This window comes from Macaca fascicularis, chromosome 7 (genome assembly GCF_037993035.2).
Source record: "Macaca fascicularis isolate 582-1 chromosome 7, T2T-MFA8v1.1".
Lineage (NCBI taxonomy): Eukaryota > Metazoa > Chordata > Mammalia > Primates > Cercopithecidae > Macaca > Macaca fascicularis.
In genome coordinates this window covers 120,452,549-120,465,124 of record NC_088381.1, presented here as the reverse complement: position 1 = coordinate 120,465,124, position 12,576 = coordinate 120,452,549, and the positions used below count along the sequence as shown (strand labels likewise).

The window sequence follows — 12,576 nt, the reverse complement described above, 5'->3', positions numbered from 1 at the left end:
TGTGTTAAGCATCATTGAAGAATTTCTTGAATAATCAAAGAATACCTTCCTAGGATTATAAGGTAGATAAATGGATTCCTGTTTTAAGATTCCAAAGGGACGGGGAGAGGTGTTACAAATTATTTCATACAACAATTTTTCTTAGCTTAATGTTTGAATAAAAATGTACTATCTAATAATGTATTGGCATTTTAAACTGCATGGCACTTCATGTCAAACTGGTGTATATTAAGTGATACGACAAATTATGCGATCACTAAAGGCAAACTATCATTTGTAACTCCTGATTTTTTTCTCTTTTTTTTTTTTTTGTGGTAGCACTATGTTCTTATCCTTATATGATAGAAACTTAGTCCATTATAAGAGATGAAGAAAACCAGACCTCTAAATAAAAGCACAAACACTTTTATTTTCAATAGTAGTGTTTTGTTACAATTTAGTGAAACAACAAATAAATACATTCATTGGCCACAGCTATACTTTTACAACCAGTTTGAAACTGATTATATAGCTGAGAAACACTGTTAAACAATAAAAAAGGCAGCTATGCATAAAAAAGCCACTTTAGCTATAAATTACATTTTCCATAAAACTACAACCAACTACAATGAGTGGTAAAAGTTTCAAAATTAATGGCCACCCAAGTGAAATGATGAAAACAAATACTGCTAATCACTATAGAATTACACACGTAAGTAATGAAATTCACTTTTTAATGAACAAAAATGAAGGTTTGATATTGTCATCATGTGCTTCAGTGCAGGATGAACAGGGAATCGGTAGCCCTTTGATTTTATAAACAACTTTCGAGACCAAACTTAAAGTGCTCCTAGTGCTTTGGAATTTTTAAGCAAAGACTGGGCCAGAGTGTATCTTTATTTGTCTTTGGTGATGTGTTAGATGTGTATAAGGAGACAAATGCAAGAATTTGGGTACCCTAGTCAGTGATAAGAATAAACTTACAAATCTCAAATTTGGAACAATCAACTAATGCAGCAGAAAGAACCAAGTTATTTTTTCTGAGAAATTTTTAAAAAGTAATCTTTTTTAGTTTGGTTAAATAGGAACATTATCAAGGGGAACCTTACCAGAAAAACGTCATCACCTTGAACCCCAAGGATTAACGAAGACAATGTATCTTTTCAGACAGCTCTATCTAATGTTAGATACCTAACATTATTAGCAAAATAAACAGTTGGCATTCTGAGAAGAAATCTAACAACTGAAGTTGTAATAAAAATACGCTTTTGTCACTTAATACCACGGTTAACTTTTTATATTATACAATTTTAAATAACTTGGTTACAATGAGAGAACTTACAAACAAACCCAAAATAATGTAAGTAAGTATATGCTTCTGATTGAATACAAAGTCATTTTGTATCATAAAAAGAAATTTATTTGTCTCTGTACTTGCCTCCCAAAAGATGGAAAGCATTAACAATTTCAGTTTTTCCTTAGGGTTTCAACCTAGTGTTTTACTTTTGTGAAGTTATTGTATCAGTTGTTAAAAAGTTGAAATACATTTTAAGTAAGAGAGGAAATAACATTCTTTTTTTTTTTTTTTTTTTGAGACGGAGTCTCGCTGTGTCTCCCAGGCTGGAGTGCAGTGGCGTGATCTCGGCTCACTGCAAGCTCCGCCTCCCGGGTTCACGCCATTCTCCCGCCTCAGCCTCCGTCTCAGCTACTTGGGAGGAAATAACATTCTAATCAAAGTATAAAACAGAAAAGGATACTCGTATTAGTTTCAGTTCTGAAGAAATAGATAGCAGACAATTGTAGTTAGTCTTTGAGCATGTTGTGACAACTTCCCAATGTTGCTTGTTCCCTTGGCATCTTGAGGTATTCAGCATCTACTTCTTTCCATATAGACACTGGTACAAAGTGCATTTTAAAATTCTGTATTATCTTAGCCTACCATTTTCTTCTTTTTAAGATTTGGGATAGGACATTTAAGACAGTTTTAATGTAATTCTAAAAGTACTCCAATATTGTTAACCTGTGGTTTTATACTTACCTAGTTTGTACATTTACTTAAATTTGCTCATTTAGTCTAATGCTGGAATTAATTTGAATTCAATTTAATTTGGCTTTTCCCATATACAAGATATACAAATGTGAAAATCATAGGAGGAATTATATGTCTCACAAAGTATTGCACTTGAGTTCACTGCAATAATGTATCATGATTTCATTTACCTGAGGACAATCCTGATTCACTGCTATATCATGCTTCAGAGAAATCAAATGCTTTTGAAAATATATTTGTTTTAATTTAGAATTATACATTTTGTGAATAATTCTTAAATGCATCTCTAAACTTGTTTAGTCCCAAGAAGTTTCTACCAAAATCTCCCTATGCAAAAGTCACTATTGCTTTCTTGAAGAATCATGCTAAACTACCACATATATCTCAATTATACAAAATAATCAACTGACCAATTCTACTCAAAATAGCCACACCATTTTCACTGGTATATTTTCCTCTTGAAATTATTGTGGCCTCCAAAGAACACTGCTGGCCATAACTAATGGATTACTACTATCATTTGTTTAAAATGATTGAATTTCAGTCGCTATTTTAAAATCATGCTTAAAAGAACTGTCTTCAATGATTACACATTTTCAGTAGATTTTTATAGAGAGTGAAACATTTTTATGCCTTAACTCTGCACTGTTCACACTATAAAATTTTTATTAAGATTTCCATATAGAGCATACCAATGAATATATAGGCTTTGATTTTCATAGGAAAATTGCCTTCCAGTTCGGTGTACAATATAGTATTCCAGTGTGAACATTGGCATATGACTTTGGGGACTGCAGTGACTCTTTCAGAACAAAGATAAAAGTGCACACATGCATTTGATGTTCCAAAGTCAGGATTTTTGGAGGCCATCAAGTGCCTTAAGATCTAATCTCTCTTTTCTCCTATTCCAAACTTTCCGTTTTACTTCATTTTACTATGAAAAGGTCAAAAATAATAGCTGTGTTCTTTACCAAACACAGCCACACTTCCAGATTTTGTTTTCAGTTGCAACAGATAATGGAATGTTTATGTAGATGGAATTTAAACACATCGAATATACACATTTATGAAAAACAACTCAAGAATCATGACTTGGTGATGCTGTCAGTTTTGTGGTGTCACATATAAGCTATGATGATTGTTCAAATCTAAATTACTACAAGTAAAGAGCAAAGGAGCAGTATCTGTCATAGGTCCGTTCAGGTGGGGAGTGACTGTGTAACTGCTGCTGCCACACCCAGTCATGGTGCCATACCAGCCCAAACTTTGCGAATTTGGTAAACTGCAACAAAAAAAGGCAAAGAAGCCATAGGACTATGATCAGGATATAAGAAGTCACATTTGAATTTTTAGCATTTTCAATGAATTTTGTAATAAAAGCAATCAAATATATTGAAATATGTTCTTTGTCAAATAACATAATGCCTTTCCACAAGTTTATTGACTTTTATCTAATATCCTGGATTCTATATCGCATTATGTTACAAAAGAATGAATAAATGCCACTCGGAACTGGTAGAACTTGATCATCAGCTGATAACAATGTAGTCCTTTTGTACTAGGTTCTATTCTAAGACATCTGTGTATGTATGTATGTATGCAGACGCACATATACATTTAACCCTCACAACAAACCTCTGAGATAGGTTCTATTATCCCTATCTTACAGATGAAAAACAGGCTCAAAAAACAGATTATGTAACTTGTCCTGATGAAGTTAGGATTACAGAAAATGTCATATCAAGCTGAAGCCATTATGCTTGATGGCTTCAGCCATTAAGCTTTTCTCCTTGCCCAAATCACAGCTAATAGTGTACTAGTTAAGGACTTGAAATGGTTTTGAAACAAGGAGGGCATGGGAAGATTTCCTATGGCAGTTAAGCTTCCCCAGAGTTTTATCTAGGGTTTCTCTGAATTTTGACCAGCACTAGAGATATGGAAACAGATACATAATCACTATAATGGTATTTCTTCCTTGTGCATCCCCCTCCCACAAACAGCTCTGAACCAGCAAGTGATCCTGAAATGTTGGTACCATTTAAGCCCAAAGGCATATACGCTTTAGTCAGATGGTAGTTCCTGATAATGCAGGTCCCACCCTGGGTTTAACATCTGCTTTAAACTCCAGTATTGCCGATCTTATTTATTGACATATTACTACCAAATCACCTTTTTTCATATTTTGGTTAAAGCTTAGATTTTTTTTTTCAATCAATTTCAATAGTAATTCAGGCTAAGTGGCTTTGTTACATCTACCTTCCTTCTCTTGAACTTCCCAGTCTTGGCAGGTCATCATCACTATCATACCGTCTTGGATTGTCGAAAAAGTAAGCTCTGGAACTGTAACTGTGACTATTTATCATGCCAGCAGGTGCCTGTGAACAAAGTATTAGATAGCATATGAAGGTTTTACTTTTCCACTAAGAAAGGAGGCTAGAAACTACAATAATTTTTAGTTTTAACCTTTGCCAAAAATAGAAAATCAATACAAATGTTCCATAATTTTTAAAAATAAGAGAACAAGCATTGGAGAATATTATGATATCATACCAAATTCTGGTTTAATCTCTGTGCCCGGAAAAACAGTACCACCGACCATGCTGGCACGTGTTCCCACAGAAAGAGGACCATTCCAAATACTATATACTCTTCTCCACTTATGTCTTCTACATGAGCCTGTAAACAGAATATGGCCGAGAATTTTTACATCTGTTTAATGCATAAGCAATCACCTCCACAGTTAACTTGTTTCAAATCAGGTAAGATAAAAATATATTAACTACAGGCACATAAACTTTAAAACTTTCTATATTTTGTGGTTTCTCACGTAATGACACTTATCCTTTAAAGGACATAAAATGCTTTGAAGTTAGAATAAAAAGCAGTTAATTTTTAAAATGTATCAGTTTATGACCATTTTAATATATGGATAATACGGAGTGATCTCATATTTAGGCCCCATAATCTGAAGAGAGTGACTTTTAAAGACATTACTGTTCCAGCTGCTCCATAGGCAAAATAACAGCACTTACCCTGAATTACACCTGTAGAAAAATGTAACATGTTAAGTCACTCAGCTCAACTCTACTTAAAATATGCTTTTGGACCTAATCTACATATTAAATTTGTTTCTGTTCTATCAGATGTTGGGAGAGGGAAATGGAAAAAAGAGTGAAGAGAATCTGCCACAAGGAACCACATGTGAAAATTCCTTCACTTTAGAAAGGTAAATAAAAAACAGTATTCCAAGGTCCCTAAAATTCAGTACAAAGCTAAATTACTATTAAAATATGACACATAGCTATGTCAAAATGTACATTTAGGAAGCATATGGGAATGCTAGAAAGTTAAATATGCATAGAGTACTGGGAATTATGATAGCAAATACCTGGACACCCAAGGAACTACGAATGCTCTCCCATTATCAAGGCTGACAAAGCCAGATTTTTATGAAAGCCATTATTTAAACATCTAAACCTGAACCAAATAGTAAGAGTATATGTAATTCTTGGGTAGGGGAGAGTTACTTTCCTCCTAATAAAGAGGAGGAAAATTGGCTAATAATAGCCAATTCATTTATCTAGAAATATTTAAACACCATCATTAACAAAAATAAGTAAAATTAGCATACGACCAAGAGGCCTGTGGCACTATTATTATTTACCAAAAAGGAGAGAGAAAATACTCCTTTGGTAGAAGTTCTCTGTGAAGAACGATTTCAAATGTCACACATATATAAAGATTTTTAAACACAAAGCTTTAAGTATGATTACTGACAGTAAACAGAGATTCCATAAATGTGTTTGTAAGTCAAACACTACAGTATTCTCCTAGATGAGGGTAAGTTAATTATCACATTGTTAGACTGGGAATATGTGGTAGGTATTTACCTTATCTGAAAGATTATCCCAGCCATAATTAAATGGACTTTCTAATGTATCCTGAGATATGGTGACCACCACCAAATTATAACAAGCTCTGGAAGAGTACAGAAGAATGACTACAGAGCCCACGACGACAGTCTGGCACAGAGACATACCCTAAAACAAATAAAAATCATCTTTAGTATTCTACACATTTGTCATGACAAGCTATTCATGTACATACAATATGGTCACCTCTTGCAATGTACTCCTAGAAAGCATTAAGTGAGCACCTGTTGAAATAAACTCTTGATTATTTTGCTTTTCAATTTCTATTCCTAGAACTGCTTGTGTTTAATATGTGGACGTTTTTTGCCAACTTGCCAAATAGCAGCTGGAGAAAGATTTTTGTTCTGCCAAGGTTGTCTTTTAATATATGAATAAACAAGTTGGCAAAAGATCTGAACTTTAATTGATGTTAATCAAAGAGGTAGTTTAGTCGTAATGAGAAAAGAATGGAAAACAGAAGCATTAGTCCATTTGATACACTTAATTTCTGATACAAAATTAGAATAGAAATAGAGTTCCTATGCTATTTGCTTTCATTCTTTTAGATTCTATTAAGAGAGTGGTTGTTAGTCCCCTATTGATGACAGTGTTGATGGCAAATGTTCTGGGCACCCATATGTACTTTCAAATCCTTAAAATTTTAAGACTATGGCTTTCAGCATTTCCCTCAACATAAAAAGCTCTTCCAACTTAGTGGTTCTCAACTGGAGTGTGTATATTGGAGAAGGGTGTGGTAGTCACCTCTTGCAGAGATTCTTAACCTGGGGTCTGTATTTCCATAAATCCATTTTCTTTGCAATCCTGTGTATTTTATTTTATGCATTAAAAAAATTACTGTGACATCCTTGCCAAAGAGTTCCATTGCACACAAACACCCAATATTGTGTTTTGGAAGTTTGTGTTTGGTTGTCACAATGATTAAGAAGGGGCAATTATGGCACTTAGTGCACAAGGTCCAGGGACGCTAGATGACTTGCAAGTCACAGGAGAATCCTCCACCTAAGATAACTGTGCTCTGGCCTTGATAACTTTCTAATGTCCTCCCAGACATTCATGAAGATGAAACACCTCTTTATAATGATCTGAGTCAGAACCTGATTCTGTTTTGAATATAAACGAAGTACATGTTTGCATAGTTTAAATAGATGCCCAAATTTCCAGAAACACATAGAATGTGTAAATTGAAGGAAATTTGTACTTTGTTTTCTTCAGAATTTTATCAGTTGTTCAAATATTTCAGAAAATCATGACATTGACAGCAATATTGCTTGTGGTATACAAGTGACCAATGCAACACACCGTAACAGTTTGCATTTATAGCTGCCCCATTCATGGTTTCTGTGTCTAAATACAAACATCTATTACATCATGCTCCAAAAGTAATGTATCAAAATATTTATTAATTACTCTCTTTTATTTCCTCGTTATGTTACAATTAAGGCAATTACACTGAATTTTATGTGTGTAGGTAGGTTAAAAAGCCATTAATTTCAGGATAGAAACAGGTAATTAAAAATGTTTTCATTAGAACTGCACTGGGTCTTGCAGGGCTCTTGTGGGGTTGAGAACTATTATTATAACTGACTTCCTCAGAACAACTCATTTTAGAGGTATATGAAAAGAAAGAACAAAACCATAAAAGATACCCTGAAAGATGTTGGGATAGTAACAGAGTACCTTCTCTGAGCTAACACACTACCATCACAAAAAGTATGTGTGAAAATAAAACTGGCAAAACTTAAAAATTAGGCTAAAATTTTCTACAATATGCTATTTTATTTTTGTGAATCCAAAAAAAAATTGTTAATAAAAAAGTTAATCTAAAACCACTCCAGATCCAATTTTAGAAGTAATGTATTATTAAAGTAAGGAAACAAGAACCAGAAAACAGAATGCTGTAAGAATTACCATCCTCAAAAATAACTGCGAAAGTTTATATGCACTGCTTTGGGAAATAAGACAAATGTCAGAAACAGGCTATAATACAGAGAAACTCTGTTTAAATCTATAAATACTATGGAAGCTTTTAAAAAAAGATTGTGAGAAAAGAGCAAAGAATCAATGTGGAAGTAATTAATACAACAAACCAAACAACCTCTAGTCAAATTACAAACATAAAACAACGAAAGACACCCACTCATTTGGAAAACAAAAGATTCACCCCCGCAAAATACAGGATTACAAAATGAAAAATAAGGATCCAGTGACATGGAAAGTGTTATCAAAAGTTGAAGAAAACCTTCCTAAAATAGAGTCAGAACAAACAATTCAACTCAGGAGAAATTCTCAAGGAATGATTTTCCTTTCCCTGTCTCTGACACTTACATACCACTTTTAAAGAAATTCCACACTTGATAAGTGAAAAAGAGTTATACCTAACTCCTAAACACCTCAGTATCCAAAACATTGCAGTTCAATAGTGTTTACAGATACTTTGAGAATGCAGATATGCAGAAACCTTAACTTACTAGTCATTGAGTTTTGACAAATGTATACACCTGTGTAACCCAAATCTCCACCAAAATATAGAACATCATCATTCCAGAAAGTTCCCTCACACCCCTTCCCCATCAACCAAACCCAAAACACAAATGCTCCCCTGCTTTGTTTTTTACAATTTAGTTCTACCTGCTATAGAAGTTCATGTAAGTGGCATCATAGAATATGAACTCTTGTATGTTTCATTCATTCTGCAGAATGTTTTTGAGGTTCATCCTTGTTTTTGGATGTATCTATCAGGAGTTAGTTGTTTTTATTGCTGAGAGGATAATGACAGTGACCAAGTCTTCCTGATTTGCTTAGGGGTTTTCTGGTTTTAGCACCTGAAGTCCCACATCCTGGAAAACTCAGACCCAGGAAAATTGAGCCAGTAAATCACATTAATTCCACTTTCTGATTATATGAGTTTGTTTACATGACAGTTAGATAGAATCTATGAATATTCTTGTACAAATAGTTTTGTGGATATGTTTTCACCTCTTTTGGGTAACTACCTAAGAGTGGAATTGCTGGGTCATATGGTGGTCATAAGTTCAGCTGTGTAAGAAACTGACAAATCTTTTCCTAAAATGGATGTACAATTTTATACTTCCAACAAAGTGTGACAGTTTCAGTTTTTCCACCCAACTGTCCAATTATAGACCTCATTCAGGACTGTCAATCTTTTCAGCCACGCTGGAAGATGTGTAGTGATATCTCATTTCGGTTTTAATTTGCATTTCCCAGATGACTAATATTGTGTTACTGGGCATTGGTATATCTTCTTTGTGAAGAATCTATTCAAATCTTTTGACCACTTCCAAACTGGGTTGTCTTTTTAAATCAGTAAGTTGTAGGAGATCTTTTTATATGCTAACAATCAACTCTCATCAGATATATGATTTTCTTGAAGTCTGTGGCCTGCCTTTGCATTTTCTCAGTCTTGCCTTTGATAAGAATTTTTACTTCTTTTATTTTTATTTTTTATTTTTGAGACAGAGTCTCCCTCTGTCACCCAGGCTGGAGTGCAGTGGTGCAATCTTGGTCCACTGCAGCCTCTGCCTACCGGGTTCAAGTAATTCTCCTGCCTCAGCCTCCTGAGTAGCTGGGATTATAGGCGCCTGCCACCACGCCTGGCAAATTTTTGTATTTTTAATAGAGATGGGGTTTCACCATGTTGGCCAGGCTGGTCTTGAACTCCTGACCTCAAGCGATCTGACCACCTTGGCCTCCCAAAGTGCTGGGATTACAGGCGTGGGCCACCATGCCCAGCCTGATGAGATTAAATTTTAATTAATTCTAATTTATCAACTTATTTTTTCATGGTTATTACCTTTTATTGCCCCTCTAAGAAATCTGCTGCAACTACCCCGTTTTCTTTTGGAAGCTTTTCACTTGTTTCATTTACATTTAGGTCTATGTTCCATTTTGAATTAATTTTTGTGTATAGTATGAAATAGAGTTGGAGGTTCATTTTATTCCATATGGATACCGAGTTGCTTCAGCACTAGTTTAAAAAATTTCTTGCGGTATTGGACTGCTTTACCATCTTTGTCAAAAATCAATAAATCACATTAAGTGGATTGATTTCTAAGCTCTCATTCTGTTCTACTAATCTGTCTTTCTCATGTCAGTAGCACACTGTCTTAATTATTGTAGCTTTATACTAAGTTTCAACATAATGTAGTATGAACCCCTTTCATTTTCAGGGTTACTTTCTGTACTGTTCAACACAATAGCCACTAGCCACATGAGAGTTTTTACATTTAAATTAAACTAAAAATTCCTGAACAGTTCCTGTTGCTCTAGCCACTTTTTAAGTCATATTTGGCTAGCTATCATACTGAACGGTACAGCTACAGAATATTTTCATCAACACAGAAAATTCTATAGGAAAGCACTACTTTATTTTTTATTTTTTTATATATATATATTTTTGAGACACAGTCTTGCTCTATCGCCAGGCTGGAGTGCAGCAGTGTGATCTTGGCTCATCGCAACCTCCACCTCCCAGGTTCAAGCAATTCTCCTGCCTCAGGCTCCCGAGTAGCTGGGATTACAGGCACGTGCCACCATGACCAGCTAATTTTTGTATTTTTAGTAGAGACAGGGTTTCACCATGTTGGCCAGGATGGCCTTGATCTCCTGACCTTGTGATCCACCCACCTCGGCCTCCCATGGTGCTGGGATTACAGGCATGAGCCACCGCGCCGCCCAGCCAGCACTACTTTAAATATTTAGATCATCTACCTTGTCATACAAATTTTGGAATCAGCTTGTCAATTTCTTCTTTTTAAACCACTTTATTGAAGTATGATTGACATGTGAAAAGCTGTATACCACTTGGTGAGTTTCCCAACTTGTCAATTTCAATTTTTAAATTTTTACTTATTTATCTTTGAGACAGAATTTTACTCTGTCACCCAGACCGAAGTGCTTTGGTGTGATCACAGCTCACTGCAGCCTTGACTTCCTGGGCTCAAGGGTATCCCTACCTCAGCTCCCCAGGTAGCTGGGACTACAGGTGCACACCACCATGTCTTGCTAATTTTAAATTTTTTGTAGAAATAGCGTCTCACTACATTGCCAAGGCTGGTCTTGAACTCCTAGGCCAAAGTAATCTTCCCACCGAGGCCTCCCAAAGTGTTGGGATTACAGGTGTGAGCCACCACATCCAGCCCAATTTCCTTTTTTTAAAAAAAGCATGGTAAAATTATGATTTGGTTTGCATTCAATTTACAGATTCATTAGGGGAGAATTGCCATCTTAACAATACTGCACCTTCCAATCCACAAACATGGCATATCTCTTCACTAATTTTAGGTCTTCTTTGGTTTTTCTTAGCAGTATTTTGTAGTTTTCAGTATACAGATATTGCTTGCTTTTTGGAAAATTTTTTCCTAAATATCTTTTTTTTGAGCTACTATTGTAAATGGTGTTGTTCATTTAAATTTTATTTTCCAATTGATTATTCCTGTTATATATAAAAATACAATGTGTTTGTAGTATTTTGATCTATTCTGAGAACTTGCTAAACTCATTTATTCTAGTTGTTTAGTATATGCCTTAAGATGTTCTCCTTAAATAACTGTTATCTGCAATTAGAGACAGTTTTACTTCTTAATTTCCACTTTTTACCTTTTGTATCTTCTTCTTGTCTTATTGGAATATTGAATAAAAATGGTGAGAGCTGACATCCTTACTTTGTTGCCAATCTTAGGGGCAGAACATTCAATATTTAAGTATGACATTAGTTTTAGGATTTTTAGTAGATGTCTTTTATGATATTGAAGTACTTTCCTTTTCTTCTATTCTCTATTAGCTGAGAGTTTTTTCTTTTTTTAATCACGAAGGTTACTAAATTTAGTCAAATGCCTTTTCATTGTTTATTGAAATGATTATGTGGTTTTTCTCTTTTGTTTTAATGTAGTGAATTACACTGATTCTAAATGTTAAACCAATGCTGCACTCCTAGGATAGACATCTTTTGGACACAATAAATTATCCTTTTTATATGTTGATTAGATTTTGTCTCTAAGTATTAGGAACACTAGTCTGTAAGTGTTAATGTACAGCCATCTCTCAGTATCCATGGATTGGTCCCAAGACCCCCTGTGGATACACCAAAGTCCACAGATATTCAAGTCCCTTATATAAAACGGTATAGTATTTACACATAGTGTGCACATCCTACTGTATACTTTAAATCATGTCTAGATTATTTATAATACCGAATACTGTGAAAAATATGTAAATAGTTGTTATTCTGTATTGTTTTTAAAAAGTTATATTATTTTTATTGTTGTATCGTTACTTTGTATTTATTTAATATTTTCAGTTCAAGGTTGGTTGAATCCATGGATGTAGGACCTGCGAATACAGACGGCTGCCACTATATCTTCGTCAAGTTTTAGCATCAACTAACGCTGGCCTCATAAAACCGGGTCTAAGAAATGTTCTCCCGGCCGGGCGCGGTGGCTCACGCCTGTAATCCCAGCAATTTGGGAGGCCGAGGCAGGCAGATCACGAGGTCAGGAGATCGAGACCATCCTGGCTAACACGGTGAAACCCTGTCTCTACTAAAAATACAAAAAATTAGCCCGGCGTGGTGGTGGGTGCATGTAGTCCCAGCTGCCC

General features: G+C 34.9%; 1 protein-coding gene across 4 annotated transcripts in view; it reads right to left on the bottom strand.

The window, feature by feature from the left end:
- Positions 1–389: 389 nt before the first annotated feature.
- Positions 390–12,576, bottom strand: part of GPR137C (G protein-coupled receptor 137C) — an 86,186-nt gene continuing 73,999 nt past the window's right edge. For 2 of the 4 annotated variants that reach the window (XR_012415802.1, XM_045396422.2), the window contains 4 exons: positions 5,920–6,069; positions 4,580–4,705; positions 4,286–4,404; positions 390–3,311 (listed from right to left, as the gene is read on the bottom strand). Coding sequence is in view for 2 of the 4 variants with exons in the window: in XM_045396422.2 (XP_045252357.2) it covers positions 3,134–3,311; positions 4,286–4,404; positions 4,580–4,705; positions 5,920–6,069 (573 nt within the window). In the remaining 2 variants the exon portion in view is untranslated. The remainder of the gene's footprint in view (positions 3,312–4,285; positions 4,405–4,579; positions 4,706–5,919; positions 6,070–12,576) is intronic. The other 2 variants (XM_045396423.2, XR_012415801.1) reach the window with 2 other exon arrangements.